Source organism: Salvelinus alpinus, chromosome 3 (assembly GCF_045679555.1).
Source record: "Salvelinus alpinus chromosome 3, SLU_Salpinus.1, whole genome shotgun sequence".
In the NCBI taxonomy this organism is placed as follows: Eukaryota; Metazoa; Chordata; class Actinopteri; order Salmoniformes; family Salmonidae; genus Salvelinus; species Salvelinus alpinus.
The window spans coordinates 43,728,608-43,747,182 of NC_092088.1; the positions used below are offsets into that span (position 1 = coordinate 43,728,608).

At 49.1% G+C, this 18,575-nt stretch overlaps 1 protein-coding gene across 2 annotated transcripts in view; it reads right to left on the minus strand.

The window, feature by feature from the left end:
- The window catches only part of LOC139570750 (tight junction-associated protein 1-like), a 157,359-nt gene that overhangs the window by 54,894 nt on the left and 83,890 nt on the right, over positions 1-18,575 (minus strand). For both annotated transcript variants that reach the window (XM_071392894.1, XM_071392893.1), the window contains 2 exons: positions 5,564-5,754; positions 1,706-1,734 (listed from right to left, as the gene is read on the minus strand). In XM_071392894.1, the coding sequence (XP_071248995.1) occupies positions 1,706-1,734; positions 5,564-5,716 (182 nt within the window). In that variant the 5' untranslated portion in view covers positions 5,717-5,754. The remainder of the gene's footprint in view (positions 1-1,705; positions 1,735-5,563; positions 5,755-18,575) is intronic.

Below are 18,575 nucleotides of genomic sequence, written 5' to 3' on the forward strand. Positions count from 1 at the left end.
ACCATCTCGAGAGTTCGTTTCACTTGAATTCCATGGTCCGGTTCCCTATGTTTTAGGCAATGTGAACACAAAGCTCCGCAGGTTCCCTTGTCATTATTCCCGCATACACACTAGATTACTGCAACACCATTTCCCCTGACATAACCCTTCACATCGGAGCCACAAAAGAGAGAAGATGATATGCAGGGTCGTATTCATTATGCAAATTCTGTTGCGAAGCATTTCTTAAACGGAAGCAGACGGAACGGGGAGAAACCTACCTGAATTTGTCCAATAGAAACTCTTGTTTTAGTTCACTGTTTGGCCAATGAATACACCCCATGTTCGGAAACAGGATACACCAGAGCTCAATTTCGAGTCTCATAGCAAAGGGTCTGAATAGTTAAGTAAATAAGCTATCTGTTTTTAATTTTTAATACATTTGCAAATATTTCTAAAGACCTGTTTTCGCTTTGTCATTATGGGGTATTGTGTTTAGATTGATGAGGAAAACAATATATTTAATACATTTTAGAATAAGGCTGTAACATAAATTAAAAAGTCAAGGGGTCTGAACACTTTCCGAATGCACTGTAAGTAGGTATATTTAGCTGTCCCATAACACATTCTGATGGAATGGCTTGTCCTGCACTTCGTAAAAACCCACAGTACATTGAGTGGATGTTGGAAAAAGATCTTGGTTCCTCTCTAAACATAGCAACGTGAATGCAAAGAGGACTCGGACCACAAAATAGGTGAAGTGTACTGGCAAAAGAGTCGAGTCCTCTTATAAAGGCAAGGGCAGTGTGAATACAAGGACTTTAGTTATTTAGCTGATTTTTTACCCCCCTTTTTCTCCCCAATTTCGATCGTGTCTCATCGCTGCAACTCCCCAACGGGCTGAGGAGAGGCGAAGGGGGGAGTCATGAGTCCTCCCAAAAAATTACCCGTAACACCCGCCAGCCAGTCCGCACCAATGTGTCAGAGGAAACACCATTCAACTGGCGTCAGCCTATAGACGCCTGGCCTGCCACAAGGAGTCGCTAGGGCACGGTGAGCCAAGTATAGCCCCCCCCGCCCAAACCCTCCCCTAACCCGGTCGACGATGGGCCAATTGTGCGGCGTCCTATGGGACTCCCGGCCACAGCCAGTTGTGACACAGCCCGGGAATGAACCTGGGTCTGTAGTAACGCCTCTAGCCCTGCGGCATTACTACAGTGCCCTAGACCGCTGCGCCACTCGAAAGGCCCAACCCAGAGTTCACTTTAAAGAGGACTGGGATCGGCTGTTTTAAAGAGGACTACATGTAAAAGTAGCCTGCCAGGCTCCCTCTCCCCAGGAAGCGTCTCGACCGGAGCAGCTGGGGGGGGTTCCAGTGAACGGGTGGCCATGGTTCGGTGCCAACCTGGCTGTCCACTATAAGCAGCCTATCTACCCACTGCCAATCAGGTCATGCCACCCAGGGCTACAGCTTCCCACACAGTAAAGATTACAGTGTACTGTATAACTCAGAGGTGTCAACACTGGGCTCAAAGTGAGGCAGGCAAATAGACACAGAAACCCATCGCCAAAGAACCATTCCAAGACATGCATAAGTTCACTTTTTTCTGTTTCATTAAACTAAGTCAAAATGTGGGTATTTTTCAATCCTGTGGCTGAAGCATTTCACAGAAAATACAACATATATTTATCAAGGTAAGCATGAGGATATAAAATAACCACTTACTTGATCCTGTCTGCATCTGATAAGGAGTCCTGCAACAACAGAAACATCCCATTAAATTTGGCCATTGTGGATATGTTTGCAACAAAAGAGATTGTCAAAGCATTGTCAAGAAAAAAAACACATAAAATCTCAGCTGCCCTGGCAAACTCTGCCATATGGGGGAAACATTGGTAATTACTTTTAAAAAGGCTATCTACAACCTTGAGGCATTGAGCGAGACCGGCAGTGAGCAGACCTTGGAAAAAGCTGAGATGCACTCTGACAACAATCCACAATGTCAACAATCACTGGCTTTCAAGGTAGAACTTGAAGCAGAAATTGTACACAGGTTCTATGTTTATAATAAAGAATTTTGCACTGCACAGATTCCTTGGTAGCCACAGTGTTAGCCACATTTCTGTTGAAGCCAAAGGGTTAGAGATGAGCAGCCAGGGCAGAATTTTAAATTGTGTCTCTCTTAGCTGCATAGGTCAATACGTACACGCCTCATGGAGCTATGAAATCAATTTGACAGCCCCTGTCATTCTGCCAACTAAAAAAGCCATCAGTTTACACATAGGGTCCATCTGCACATCTACAGCACTTAAGAGGCTAGTTATCAGCATTATATTTAAGAATATGGTAGTCTCATCTCTGTAGGATAATTGCACTTTAATAATTAAGAATAATCGTTACAGGCATAATTTAAAAAAACATTTGGTCCCCACACCTTGTTATTCGATTTTCATCATTGCAGAACCAATTATATTTTTGTAAACTTAAATTGACTATTTTAATTTAGAAAATAAAGACAAACTGCATGGGCAACATTTTGGCACCCCGGAGCTAGTACTTGGTTGCACAGCCTTTGGCCAAGATAACAGCAGACCAACTCTACTTTTAGCCATCTTTGAGCTTGCTGCACCTTTCTACTGGCAATTTTGCAGATTTTTAGCAGCAAATTGGTCTAGTTCTTCAATGTTTGAGGTGTGCCCTCCACCAACTGCTGTTTTCAGCTCTTGCCATAGGTTATGGATGTGATTCAGATCTGGACTCTTTGCTGGCCACTCCAACAGTCCAGCATCTCTTTTTGAACCATTGATGTGTGTTTGGGGTCGTTGGCTTGGTGCAAGACCCAAAACCATCAATGGAGACCCAGTTTTTGGACACTGGGTTGAACACAGGACCCCAAAACACATGATCTGCTGGTTTCATGTCTTGCACACGTTAAAAGGCACCCAGTACCAGAGGCAGCAAAGCAACGCCACAGCCTTATCGGACCTCCCCCGTGCTTGATTGTAGGGAGGGTGTTTTTCTTAAATTGAAAGCTTAATTTAGTCGTCAGTAAACACAGTGCTGATCTCTACAGCCAAAGAACTTGAATTTAGTTGAATTGGTCCATAGAACATTTCCCCCAGGATTTAGGCTGGTTTAGGTGGGTTTCATACATCAATCGGGCTTTCTTGTGTCTCCTTCCACAGTGGGGTCTTCCTAAGTTAACCAACAACCAAATGAAGCATTCAAAGAAATGAACACCCTCCCTAAAATCAAACATGAGGGAGGTTCGACAATGCTGGGGTTCCTTTGCTGCCTCTGGTACTGTGGGCCTTGAATGTGTGCAAGACATCATGAAATCAGCCAATTATGAAGGTGTTTGAGTGTAATGTTCAACCTAGTGTCCAAAAGCTGTCTGTTGAAGGTTGTGGGTCTTCCAGCAGGACAACTCCAAAGAAACATCAAAAGCACACTGGTATAGTTCAATAAAAAACATTGGACTGTTCTGGAGTGGCCAGAGGAGAGTCCATAACCTATGGCGAGAGCTGAAAACAGCAGTTTGTGGAGGGTACCCCTCCAACACTGAATTAGAGCAGTTTGCTGCAGAAGAGTAGGCAAAATTGTCGGTAGGAAGGTCCAGCAAGCTCATTGGTGACTCCAAGAAGCATTTGTTGGCAGTTATCTTGGCCAAAAGCTGTGAAACCAAGTACTAGCTCCGGGTTGCCAAAAAATTTGTCCATTTGTCTTAAGTTAACAAAAATAAAATTGGTTCTGCAATGTTGACAATCGAATAACAAGATGAGAACAAATTTTTCCATTTCTAATTATTTTAGAATTTATTATTTAATAAAAATATATATATTTTTAAGAAAAGTGCAAGTGTGTCAATATATTTGGCTGCAACTGTAGCTACAGCAGAATACCGTGCAATAAAATAAAGATATCTAAAAGTAAAATGATAGACTCACATGACACAGCTGCACAAGACTGAACTTTTCAGTTTGAATTGAACTAGAACGCTGGCTAGTGAATGCCACTTGAACGCTCTTTCAAGCCATCTAGGGAGATGACTTACCTTCAGTTAATGGCGAATGTCATTTCTATTTATAATATAACGAGAGTTGTAGCTAAGCAACTCGCAGGTTGAATCATCTCTCGACACAATACACAGAAATTGGTTGAGAAGGCTTCCAATTATTTTTCTGGAAGGTGTACAACAATGAACGGGGGAAAGAAGGAGAAATTCTCCTCACATACCTTGATCTGTGATAAAATTGAAAAAGAGCTGTGTTGTGATACAGTTGTCACTTGTTCCCTCTCAGAGTGAGGAGGCTGGGGCATGTATTTAGCTGTGGGTCTACTCATAGTGTCTTTGTGCTGTGTCCTGGTCTCCAGCTGAGAGGGCTGGTGCTGTTGTTGCTGGTGATGGTCCCCTTGCCGACTCTTGTCCTCCCAATCAGTCTCACTGCTGCGTCGGGAGCTGGAGTCCCCTCCACCCCCCACATGACTGTAGATGGGCCCCTCCGATTTGGGCCTTGCTCCCTCTCGATGGGGGTCTGCCCTGAGAGGGTCTGCCCTACGCTTCTTTCCATCCTGGTCGGGGCTGTCCTTCCTAAGGGGGATGCGCCAGGTCTTGGGCTGGCCCTCTTTGTCCTTCCTAGAAGGCCTGTCCCTGTTCAGCGCCGAGGACCACTCGTCCCACGGCCGGCTCTTCTCAGACTTCCTCTCGGCTCCTCGCTTCTTCACTTCAGGAGTCTGGGGGGCATTCTGTGCCTGGTACTGGTTACCCTTAGCTGGTCTTGGGGCCTCTTTATTTTTTCCACCCAGCATCTGCATTCTGGCAGGGCAGATGACCCTAGTGGTGACATCATTCAGGAAGTTGGAGAATTTCAGCTTATTTTCCAGAAACTGTATCTTTCTCTCTGAGGGCGCTGAGCTGGATGAAGTGGAAGATGGGGAAACCTGTCTGATAGAAGAGGTCTTGCCCAGATCCTTCCTCTCAGTCTCCCTGTCCAGAGACTTGCTGTCGGGTTTCCGGCCACGGCTCTGGCCCAGCATTTCAACAGACTTGGACTTCCTGAGGTCTGAGAAGTGGGCGCCCAGCTGGTTGGGCTGCTTTAGGATCCCCTTAGGAGGGAGGGCCGGTCTCTGGAAGGATGTCTGCTGGTGGTGCTGACCACCTCTGGGCACCAGGATCTCTGCATTGTCCTTGAAGGCCAGCGAGCGCTCCATGCTACGACTGGACTGGGCTATGGAGGCGGAGTGGCCACCTCGCTGGGAGTCCTCTGAGCTGAGGTCCTCGTCTCCAGATAGGGCGAGTAAGCCCTCACTGTGGCTCAAGAAGTGGCTCATCCCCTGTAGATCCCTGGCTGTCTGGTTGGCAGTGACGCCCACGGTGATGCCTCCATGGCTGAAGATGCGGGGTGGGGGCAGGACGGTAAGCTCCAGGCTGGACAGGCTGGAGACGTCCAGTTCGCTGTCCGAGAGCAGAGACCAGGAGGGGGAGAATATATTGCGGCCCTCAGGACTAACTGGGCATTTCGGGTAGGGGTCTGTGAACCTTGATCGCTGAAAACCTGGGGTATGGTTTGGAATGCGAATTACCTGGCAGGGGTCAGGCAGGTTGGGGCCAGCGGTGTGGACAGGCGGCGTGCTCCCACTAAGGTCCTCTCGAAACAAGGGCAGGTTGTTGCGTGTCTCGCGGTGCTGAGGCGGAGCCTTGCGGTACGGCTTCCTGGCCGGGGCAGCGCTCGTCATCCTTGGCGCTCAGCGTCCGTCTGTCTGTTCTGTTATTCCTGCCAGGAGACAAGCATTAGATGCGGTGGAAGTAGCAACAACCCTGAGTCCTGCTCTGTGCAAAAAGCCAGCTGTAAAGGTCTGTGTCCAGTTCCCCAGTCTTTCTCTCCCTCTCTCACACAACCATTCTCTCTCCCTGGCTCTCTACTCTGCCGCTCTCGCTCTCTCCTAAAGTGGCTGCAACGAAAAAGTGGTTTGAATCAATAGGGCTTTGAGAGCAGCAGCATTGGACAGTAAAGAAAGTGGCTGCCTGGTGCAGACTGTTAGTGGTGGAGAGTGGAGGGAGGGGTTTGGGATGCCACTTCAAATGAACATCATACACATGTCAATTTATGTGTTGTGATGTGGAGGGCTTTTAAAATATCTGCTCTCAGAATTCTGCCTGCAGAGTATGTGTGTATGTGCAATAGAAAGAGAGGAAAATCTGAGCATGCCCTCAAGCCTACGATTGATTACAAGCAGAAGTATGTTTCCAATAGAGGAACTCTTAAACTCCAGTCCACGGGCTGGCAGAATTGATTAAAGTGGGCTAAGTTTAGAATGTGAAAACAAGCCACATTCGTTAGGGGGTGTGGATTCATTTCCTCCCAAAATCTAAACCATGGACCACAAACACACACTGATGCACCGGAAGGCACTTTTAGGAGCACAGGCACACCGACACCCACACTAGTGGTCATAAATGACTAAAAAGCTTAAGCTGAACAAGAGAAGGACGCGTCACTATATCCATTCTGATTGATAACTTGGCTTCCGCTGAGTCACTCTATAGCCCTGTGGATCCAATTGCCAGTGAGTGGAGAAACACCATTGAGCTGCCTATGCTTCCTGCCAGCACAGACTAGGACACTGTAGTCCTCTCTATATCCATTATACATGTTGCTTATGCCAGTCTGATGCACTCATTGCAGTGTAAGCCATAGAAATCATTTTAAGAGGTTCAGATAGAAAAAAGGTAGATTGAAGGACAACCATTTGTATCCCTGATGAGAGCATTATGAAATAAATAATGATTAGGAAAACGTTATTGTGGAATATAGTCAGGTCTCAACCCCCTCTTCAGTCTAACAGCGTGTTTTTACCAGACACGGCGTCAGCAAGAGAAGTACTGCCCCCATTAAGTTTCAGCGAGGGCACGCTGAGAAATGTGCAGGGGATTGTGGGAAGGTGAGCGGCGAGAACCCTAATAGCAGAGCAGTAGAAAAAGTTGAGCTCTACTTTATGCAAATTTCACACAACCACCATTGCCAACTGAGGAGCAGATGTTTGCTTGATTATCTTCCGCTCATGAAACATAGTTCTGCCTGTAATTTTTTCCGGGCAAGCAAAAACAAAAAAAGATGGAGGAAAGCCAATCATCGCTATGTCTTGTTTTCCAATTCTATATAATGTTGCGTTGCTAGAATACAGACAACATCAGAAGGTCAACGGCATGGAGTAAGATTGCAGAGAGATAAAACATTATGGAGTCTAAAAGGAGGCCTGGGTAAGGCCAAAATGTCATATGCCAACTTTGATGAATTATTTCTCAATTATGCTTTTAGATACAAAATGTCAAACGTCAACAATCCTTCCTCCAAATGACCATTCAATTCATTACATTTTGTGAAAATCACCCAAAATCAGTATTTTTTGTCTGTCCTGGTTTCATGCGGAATCACTCAGATGGGTCTTCTAAGTTAAAGCTCTGCCTGAAAAACACCATTATTATAACCGACTAAGGCCACGTTTACGATATCTTATAAAAGGAAGTCAAACTTCAGCTCATCAGAGATGAAATCACCGACAGTGAATCTGAAGGTGACAGCCCTCAATTGGAACATGAACATTTTGGAATGCCATTTACCTGAAGACAGTATTTGAATGAGCCACAGGGGGTCTCTGGGTAAAATGAGTGCATGAGTTAATCAGCCTTGGAATGAATGATCAGACGCAATTACAGCACAGAGCCAGTCAGGTAGAGGAACCGTGAGTGTATGTCTGAAATTACAGCACATCAAATGAAAGGATTCTGATTAAGCAATCTGAGCTAAAGGAGGATGACATCTCAATACTAGATTGCTAGCAGGTACAGCGGTATTTAGAACATAGAGTCAAATTGACTATACCACACTATAGCAAAGCCTAGTCACTGACATACTTTTGTGTACATGACATGAAATCTAACAAGCTATTCTGAGCTGATACATGATGATACTGACATGCAAGACATTAAATAAATGCCACAAGCCAACATCATTGAAAAGGAAAAGGCGCAACACTCGCACACCATAAAACATTCATTGTTTTATTTAAGTATGGTAAAATAAGGTAAAATATATATATATTTTTTAATCATTAAAAAAAGAAGAAGATTTTCACACCACAAGATCCCAGTTTCTAAAAGGACTTAAAAAAAAATAAACGGCATCATCATTATGGGAAAACACAGCTCTTCCACCTTAAAATAATGACAAACAGGAGCAGATACATATTAGGGATGTGACAAATGGAAAATATCTTAGTGTTTAAACCGCCATTTTTCTATCATCAGTTTTTCATCAAAACCATACGAAAAGATCAGAAAATTCCATGTCTCAATTCACAATCCTGCTGCCAGCAACGTTTTGGGTCTCACACTGCGTTCCTTTCAAAAGGTTTAAGCCTTGCACCTGTACTACCATTACTGCAAAGTAGGGATGCACAATATAATCGGTGAACATATTGAGTCGGCCGAAATTAGCTAAAAATGCCAACATCGGCCCGATGTCTAGTTTAACGCCGATGTGCAAAACCGATGTCAAAGCTGACGTGGATACCTATATAATGTAGGTACATGACGTAATGACGTCACGTAAAAATTTGGCGTTACACGTACAACACAGCATTCCTAACCTAGCCCACAATGTCTGCTGTGTAGAGTGAGCAGTCAACAAGTCGAGCAGTCAATTGAAAGAGTAAGACAATTTCAGCGAGTCAACTCAAAGGCAATTCATTGCCCTTGACAATCAACCGTTCTCTGTCGTGGGTGATGTTGGCTTTCGCCGACTGGTCGAGCACCGGTACACACTACCAAGTCAGCTATTTTTCAGACGTTGCCCTACTGGAGTTACACAGTCATAAAGTCACTGCTATTAGCTTCACAACATGCATACTGTAGCGACCCGCACAGACAGCTGTGTGTTATGTGTTAGGCTAGGAGGTGGTTGTGTTGTACTGACCAGTACCCAGTGTTCGCGGGGTCCGACATGTCAATCAACCTGCTATCTGCCAATCACGGGAATGCCTGGAATGTTCTGATGCCGGGCATCCTGGCGGTTGGTGGAGTGGCGTGGAGGGGATGGGCAGGGGGATGGAGCATTGGAAGTTAAGACCAGGTTTAGCCTTTGTTCTCTCTTTTTACGTCTGGGCTTCACAAGAGAAGGTCACGATTGGCTTGTGGGTTATCTGTCATTTATTTGGCGTGGGCTACGGCCAAACAGTAGCCTGTGTAAAGTTGGTTTAATAAACCGTCAATTCGCAAACTCAAGCCTATGTCTGGACAATTGTTCATTTATGATCTAGTCAGGTCATTACATTGGTGTCAGAAGTAAAAACGTTGATAAAAGTTAGCTAGCTAGCTGACTTATGTGACTAGCTACCGTAGGTGAGAACGGTGGTTGAAAATGCTTCGAGGGAATCCGAAAGTGAAGGTGGAGGTAGGGGACGATTATAGCCAAAGAGGTGCGTGTGCATGGACGTCGGAGGTTCTGGCTGAGGAGATCGCCAGGGCGTCGGAGCCCAGAGGCCGCTTGAGGGAGGACGATAGAGTGATGGCGGCTGAAGCGGGCATGAGTGCTTCGTCGACTGTGTTTCGCGCGGATTCTGGTGGGCGGACCGAAGGGGTGACGTCGACGCGGCGGGACGAGGAATCTGGGGCTCAGGATGTAAACAAACATGGCGGCGCCCAGTTCCCGGGTGCGTCCGTATCTGTTAAGACCCCGAAGTATTCCGGTAAGGCGGATTGGGAAGCTTTTCATGCTCAGTTTGAACTGTTAGCTCATTTTAGGGGGTGGTCGGATGAAGAAAGGGCACTGCAGTTGGCTTTATGCCTCACGGATGAAGCTCTGGCCTGTTTGATATTGATTAGCCCCGAGGACAGACATGATTATGGTGCTTTAGTGGGAGCACTGAGGAGGCGCTATGGACAGTGTGTACAGCCCGGGCTACTGCGCTCCGAACTGAGTAATAGACGCAGGCAGCCTGGAGAGCCTCTACGGGTGCTAGCTAATGACATTGAGAGCCTCTCTCGGCGGGCATATGCTCACATGCCCCCCTCCGTGCAGAGCGAGCTAGCACGGGACCAGTTCATACAGGCGCTCTCTCCTACGGAGCTGCGCATACGGACCCAGCTGGCTCATCCTGAGTCATTGCAGACAGCCTTGGAGATGGCTTTGGAGAGGGAGCTGGTGTGGGCTGGGGCTTCAGCTGGGGCTTTGGTGGGGGTGCAGGGAGACAGACCCTCTGTGCGAGCTGGGGGGCAGAGCAGCCCGGAGCCGGAAAAGCCTGCATGGGTGGCTGAAATGACAGAACTCATTCGTGCTGTGTCGCTACAGGCGGCACGAAACACACGCCCTGGTCCCAGGGTCTGCTGGGGTTGTGGCCAGCCAGGCCATCTGCGCCGAGATTGCCCCATGTCCCCCAGAGCTCAGGGAAACGGCTCGGGGTCCGCATAGACCGGGTAGTGCGGACCCCTGGCTTTCTATCCCAACCACCATCTTCTTCAGGAGGAGCCCACCGGCACAGACGGGGAAGCAAGGCTCCACTTCCCCCAGAAGCAGACGAGGGCAAGCGGATGGAGCCTGTTGTTGTGGTGGGCCGGACCTGTGTTGGGGACTTTTGTCATGTCCCTGTCACTGTGGAGGGGGTGCCCTGCTCCGCCCTGGTGGACACTGGGTCCACAGTAACCCTGGTGAGGCCAGATATTGTGCCAGGTTGGACTCAGTGTGAGCCTACAACTGTGCAGCTCCGCACAGTCACAGGTGAGCTGGCACCCATGAAAGGGAAGGGAATAATGACTCTGACAGTAGGGGGCAGGACTGTGCGTCATCCTGTGTGGGTGGCGGCTGTGCAGGACCCTTGTATCCTGGGGTTGGACTTTCTTAGGAGCACAGGCTGCCAGTTAGACCTAAATAGGGGCACACTGAGCTTCCAGGGAGGGCCGGAGGTCACCATGGCCCCCCCTAATGTCACATTCACTCAACCCAACAAACCCTTTACTCCAACAGTTAAAGCAGCAGAGACTCATGGCTGCCCCCCCTCCCCCACAGCTGTGTGTGACTTTTCCCCAGTCCCCCTGTCACCTACGGCGGTGTGTTACATTCCCCCAGCTACCTCCATGACACAGCCCTCTGTGAGCCCGGGCCGCGCCCCCCCAGCCCAGCTACCCCAGATGGGAGAGGAGAGTGTTGGTCTTGACCCCGAGCAGCAGGAACGGTTGTGGCAGTTGCTGTTTGAATTCAGAGACAGCTTTGCGCTGAGTGAGGAAGAGGTGGGTCAGACTCATCTGGTGCAGCATGAGATCGACACAGGTGACGCTCGACCCATCAAGATGCGTCCCCGCCGTATCCCGCTGGCACGCCAGGAGGCGGCAGACAAGGCTGTGTTGGAGATGCAGCGGGCAGACTTCATTGAGCCCTCAGACAGCCCCTGGGCGGCGCCAGTCGTCATGGTTCCGAAGAAGGGGGGCAAGCTGAGGTTCTGTGCGGACTACAGGCGGCTGAATGAGGTAACTAGGAAGGACTCATACCCCATACCACGTATCGATGAGTCGCTGGACCTGGTTAGGGGGTCCTCCTGGTTCTCCTCACTAGACCTCCGCAGTGGCTACTGGCAGGTGCCCCTCTCCCCAGAGGCCAGAGCCAAAACTGCGTTCTCCACTAACAGAGGACACTGGCAGTTCAAGGTCCTGTGCTTTGGCCTGTGCAACGCTCCAGCTACTTTTGAACGTTTGATGGACAGGGTGCTGGATGGCATCCCCCGACAGCAGTGTCTGGTATACCTCGATGACATCCTGGCCCATGGCAGCTCCTTCCAGTCAGCCCTGGGGGCGCTACGGCGTGTGCTGGAGAGGGTGGCTGCCGCAGGTCTGAAGCTCCACCCCGAGAAGTGCCACTTCATGAGGAGAGAGGTGTCCTTCTTGGGCCACCGAGTGGGGAAGGAGGGGATCAGCACCATGGAGGACAAGGTAGGGGCTGTCAGAGACTGGCCCACCCCCACCGACCAGCGTCAGCTGAAGAGCTTCCTGGGCCTGGCCTCGTACTACAGGAGGTTTGTACGGGGCTTCTCAAGCGTTGCTGCTCCACTGAACCGCCTGCTGCCGAAGGACAAGGCTTTCACTTGGACAGTGGAGTGTGAGGAGGCATTCAACACCCTCAAACGTGCACTGATCGAGGCCCCCGTGCTCGCCCCACCTGACCTCACCTTGCCCTTTATCCTGGACACAGACGCGAGCAATGTGGGCATGGGTGGGGTGCTGGCCCAGATGGGGCCAGAGGGGGAGAGAGTGGTGGCGTACTTCAGCAAAACATTTGACAAACATGAGCGCCGCTACTGTGTCACCCGGCGGGAGCTCTTGGCTGTTGTGGCTTCCGTCAAACACTTCAAGTACTACCTGGGTGGTCTGCCCTTTACTGCCCTTTACCAGCGACTCATCGATACGTGGTATGGGGTAAGGACTGACCACTCTGCTCTCCAGTGGCTCATGTCTTTCAGAGAGCCAGAGGGGCAGGTGGCACGCTGGTTGGAGGAGCTTCAGCCGTATGACTTCACGGTGGTGCACAGGGCAGGGGCACGCCACTCCAACGCCGACGCCATGTCCCGTCGGCCCTGTACTGCAGACGGCTGCCGCCACTGTGAACGGAGAGAGGGACGGGAGAGAGAGCTGTGTGCAGAGAAGGGGGTCTGTGCCACAGTGTGTCGGGCGAGCGGGCCTGTCTGCCGTGAGCTGCAGACTGTCGACGTGGCTGAATGGCGGCAGCAGCAGGGACGGGACACAGACCTACAGCCAGTGCTACAGTGGGTAGAGGCGCAGGTGAGGCCACCATGGGAAGAGGTGACAGCGCTCTCACTCGCGACCAAAGGGTTGTGGTCGAAGTTTGAGAGACTGCGGCTGGCTGATGGCGTGCTACAGCGGGCATGGAAGGAGTCAGCTACGGGAGAGGAGAGGTGGCAGGTGGTGGTCCCAAAAGCATTGCGGGAGGCTGTGCTCCAGAGTACTCATGGGGGGTTGGGGACTGGACACTTTGGGGTCACAAAAACACTGCGCCGTCTCCATCAGGGCTTCTACTGGGGGCAGCACAAGAGGGATGTGGAGGACTTTTGTCGCCGCTGTGACAACTGCACAGCGAGAAAGGGCCCCCCAGGCCGCTCTCATGCTCAGCTCCAACAGTTCCCAGTGGGTGCTCCCATGGAGAGGGTGGGAGTGGATGTAGTTGGGCCGTTCCCAACCACAGACAGTGGAAACCGCTGGGTGCTCACGGCCATGGACTATTTCACAAAATGGCCCGAGGCCTATGCTCTGCCTGACCAGGAGGCAGAGACCATCGTCGACGCCCTGACAGCGGGGATGTTCAGCAGGTTTGGAGCTGCAGAGTCCATCCACAGCGACCAAGGCAGAAACTTTGAGTCCCGTGTGTTCGCCACCATGTGTGAGAGGCTGGGTATGCACAAGACCCGCACTACTCCTCTCCATCCTCAAAGGGATGGCCTTGTGGAGCGCTTCAACAAAACGCTTGGACAGCAGCTGGCCATCGTCTCTGCCAAACACCAGCGTGACTGGGACAAGCACCTGCCTATGGTCCTCATGGCATGCCGATCCGCTGTCCAAGACTCCACCTCCTGCACTCCTGCCCTCCTCATGCTGGGGAGAGAGATCCGCACCCCTGCGGAGATGGCGTTTGGTCGGCCCCTGGATAGCCCTCATGTTCCCCCGGGGCCGGAGTATGCCCGGAGACTCCAGGACCGCCTGGAGACAGCCCACACCTTCGCCAGAGAGCAGCTGGTGAATGCAGGTGTGAGGCAGAAAAGGAACTATGACCTGCACACCCGGGGAAGGCACTTTGTGGCTGGGGAGCTGGTCTGGGTCTACAGCCCCCTAAGGAAAAAAGGCAGATGCCCCAAGTTGGACAGTCACTGGGTGGGACCCTGCAGTGTCCTGGAGAGGGTAGGGGAGGTTGTTTACCGGGTGCAGCTTCCTCCCAGGGGGAGAAAGGTGGCACTGCACCGGGACAGGTTAGCCCCATACAGAGGGGCCTCTTCTCCCCAAACCCCAGGAACCCCCACAATTCCCCTCTCTGGCAATGACATTCTCCAGGCACCCACCCCCAGGTGCCGCAGACAAGGCTCCAGACAGCCCACTCCCCCTGTCTCCCCCCCTGTGTCACCGCGTGGTTCCCCAGAGCCACGGACTGTATTACCCGTTCCCGCTTCCTTGTCCCCCATATCCCTGCCTTCATCCCCTGGTTCCCAGAGGGGCACTCTGCGACCATCACGGCCACGCAGGCAAAGGAGACCTCCGGGTCGCTTCAGAGACTTTGTTTGTTCCCTCGGGGACGAGGGACTTTGTGGTGGGGGGGCTGTGTAGCGACCCGCACAGACAGCTGTGTGTTATGTGTTAGGCTAGGAGGTGGTTGTGTTGTACTGACCAGTACCCAGTGTTCGCGGGGTCCGACATGTCAATCAACCTGCTATCTGCCAATCACGGGAATGCCTGGAATGTTCTGATGCCGGGCATCCTGGCGGTTGGCGGAGTGGCGTGGAGGGGGTTGGGCAGGGGGATGGAGCATTGGAAGTTAAGACCAGGTTTAGCCTTTGTTCTCTCTTTTTACGTCTGGGCTTCACAAGAGAAGGTCACGATTGGCTTGTGGGTTATCTGTCATTTATTTGGCGTGGGCTACGGCCAAACAGTAGCCTGTGTAAAGTTGGTTTAATAAACCGTCAATTCGCAAACTCAAGCCTATGTCTGGACAATTGTTAATTTATGATCTAGTCAGGTCATTACAATACTATGGAACGCCGTTTGGGTCATTGCGTGTCAAATAATATACAGTAGCACTGTCAAAGCTGTACAAAAAAAGTCTGCAAACAAGCAAACACCAGCCACAAACAATGTGTTTACAATACCGTGCTGGTAATAAAGCATACTTTGTTCTACCGCAACTTCTGGGCTAGCTAGCTTTAGCTTGGTACCTAGCTAGCACCAATACAAACAGCCTGAAAACAATGACCAGTAGAAACTGCAGTCATTTTCATTATTCTTAGCAATGATTTAGGAATCCTTGTGGGTAAGTATTATCTAGGTTGCCACTTGTTCACCTATTGAAAATGAACTTCAGTTCATGAAAATAAATAGCTAGCCAGCTACTTAACCCTTTTGCCCAAAGCTAACGTTATAAGCAGCCAGCTAGCTTCATCTGGCTAGTGATGCTCGACCGGACCGGATTATGTGTTGTGAAGCTAGCCACAATAAGGATTAAGCACAATAGTGGCATTTGCGGTTTTCCTTCAAAATAAGAGTATATAATTGACAGTGATGCAAATTAATACAAATAGTATAATTATGCCAAACTTTGATTTTGAATGCTAACCGCAAAGTCTACTAGCTTCACATAGATGGGTCCGACCACCATTAATCAAATAAGAACTGTCTTATAAATTAGGGTTATTTTAGATAACACCTAGCTATGCTACTATAACAAATTGTCGTTTTTCTATGTTTATGGGTAAGAACATTGTTTGCATCCATGAGCTAGCATCCTAGCATACTTATCGATGAACCGTTGTGACATATGAAATACGAGTGATAGCGTAATCAATGTGCAATAACTACGCAGAAAATTAATGAACGCGTTAAATTATGTGACGTGCTGTCATATTCAGGTCCTGATTTGTCAAATAGTGTTATTTGACACGTCAAATAGTGTATCTTTATTGACACGCAAAGACCCAAACGGTGTTCCATAGAAATCCTGGTTGAGAATGAAATGACTGAACAAATGAACAATGAAACAGCACAGCAAGTAAATTGAAAGAAATAGGTTTTGATTGTTTTACTGGTAACGGGGACATTCGTAAATGGCAACAAAAATAACTTTTTGGTCAGTGTGGTGTGTAACCTTTATTTGAGTGGACAAGTCAGTTAAGAACAAATTCTTATTTACAATGACGGCCTACCCCGGCCAAACCCGGACGATGTTGAGCCAATTGTGCGCTGCCCTATGGGACTCCCAATCACGGCTGGATGTGATACAGCCTGGATTCGAACCAGGGACTGTAGTGATGCCTCTTGCACTGAGATGCAGTGCCTTAGACCTCTGCATCCATGTGTGTGTGTGTGTTAACTATTCAACTGTACTACAATGCTTAAAAGGCCGCTTAAATTTTAAATATCGGTTATAGGTATCGTTTTTTTTTGGCAAGGAAAATATTGGAATCGGCCAAAAATGTCATATCGGTGCATCACTACTGCAAAGTTTACATTTCCTCATTTAACTTCTCATAGAAATACCATATAGGACTTCACTGCTGTCGCTTGCCTTTCTCTGCCATTTTTCCAACTGTTAACAACGATGATGTAGTGGGTGGAGAGTCGACTCCAAAATAATTGACTCCAACTTCTTGCACGTCGACTCCCATTTCTGAGTGTCAAGATTCGAGTCCACAAGGAATTGACTCCTAAGATTGAGTATTTTGGGTACGGAGGAGACTGATTAGTTGCCGTACTTCCAAGAACAAACACCTGCATCATTCATAGCAAGCTAGCTAGGGATGGAGAGAGAGGGGACGGGCACAGCATAGGCAGGTCGGCCACCAGACAGACAGCGTCAGAACCATGTACTAGGCCTATCTATCGGCAAACAAACGCTGTATCTCACAATTTCTTGGCTTGCAATGTTTTGCAACTTCAGTACAGCAGGGCCTATCATCAATGAATAGGAAATTCTACAAGCACAGAATGAAAACTTAACACACTCGCATCATAAGCAAAGAGAAAGAGCAGGCGAGCCATCGCAAGGGAGAGAGGGGAGGGTGCCGGCAGAAAGAACCGTGCACATGCAGTGCCTTTGTAAAGTATTAAGACCCCTTGACTTTTTCCACATTTTGTTACTTCACAGCCTTATTCCAAAATGTATTAAATAAATAACAATTCCTCAGCAATCTACACACAATACCCCAAAATGACAAAGTGAAAACAGGTTTATAGAAATGTTTGCACATTAGGAGGGGTGCGTCACTTGAGTCCGTGTTTGCGCCCCCTTTGGGTTCATGCCGTGGGGGAGATCTTCGTGGGATATAGCCTTGTCTCAGGGTAGTAAGTTGGTGGTTTGAATATATCCCTCTAGTGGTGTGGGGGCTGTGTTTTGGCAAAGTGGGTGGGTTTGTATCCTGCCTGGTCGGCCCTGTCAAGGGGTTTCATCGGATGGGGCCACGGTGTCTCCCGACCCCTCCGGTCTCAGCTTCCAGTATTTATGCTGCAATAGTTTGTGTATCGGGGGGCTAGGGTCAGTCTTATATCTGGAGTATTTCTCCTGTCTTCAAATCAAATTTTATTAGTCACATGTGATGAATACAACATTGAAATGCTTACTTACGAGCCCCTAAACAACAATGAAGTTTAAAAAAATACAGATAAGAATAAGAAATAAAAGTAACAAGTAATTAAAGAGCTGCAATAAAATAACAATCGCGAGACTAGGTGGGTACCGGTAAAGACCAGGTGGGTACCGGTAAAGAGTCAATGTGCGGGGCAGACGGTTAGTTGAGGTAATATGTACATGTAGGTACAGTTATTAAAGTGACTATGCATTGATGATAACAACAGAGAGTAGCAGCGGCGTAAAAGGGGGGGGGGGGGGGTATAATGCAAATAGTCTGGGTCACCATTTGATTAGATGTTCAGGAGTCTTATGGCTTGGGGGTAGAAGCTGTTTAGAAGCCTCTTGGACCTAGACTTGTCGCTCCAGTACCGCTTGCCGTGCTTAGCAGAGAGAACAGTCTATGACTAGGGTGGCTGGAGTCTTTGATAATATTTTGGCCCTTCCTCTGACGCCGCCTGGTATAGAGGTCCTGGATGGCAGGAAGCTTGGTCCCAGTGATGTACTGGGCCATTGGCACTACCCTCTGTAGTGCCTTGCAGTTGGAGGCCGAGCAGTTGCCATACCAGGCAGTGAACAAACCAGTCAGGATGCTCTTGATGGTGCAGGTGTAGAACCTTTTGAGGATCTGAGGACCAATGCCACATTTTTTCAGTCTCTTGAAGGGGAATAGGCTTTGTCGTGCCCTCTTCACGACTGTCTTGGTGTGCTTGGACCATGTTAGTTTGTAGGTGATGTGGACACCAAGGAACTTGAAGCTCTCAACCTGCTCCACTGCAGCCCCATCAATGAGAATGCGCAGCCCTCTTTTTCCTGTAGTCCACAATCATCTCCTTTGTCTTAATCATGTTGAGGGAGAGGTTGTTGTCCTGGCACCACATGGCAAGGTCTCTGACCTCCTCCCTATAAGCAGTCTCGTCGGGGATCAGGCCTACCACTGTTGTGTCATCGGCAAACTTGGTGTTGGAGTCGTGCCTGGCTGTGCAGTCATGAGTGAACAGGGAGTACAAGAGGGGACTGAGCACGCACCCCTGAGTTGAGGATCAACGTGGCGGATGTGTTGTTACCTACCCTTGCCACCTGGGGGCGGCCCGTCAGGAAATCCAGGATCCAGTTGCAGAGGGAGGTGTTTAGTCCCAGTGTCCTTCGCTTATTGATGAGCTTTGAGGGCACTATGGTGTAGAATGCTGAGCAGTAGTCAATGAATA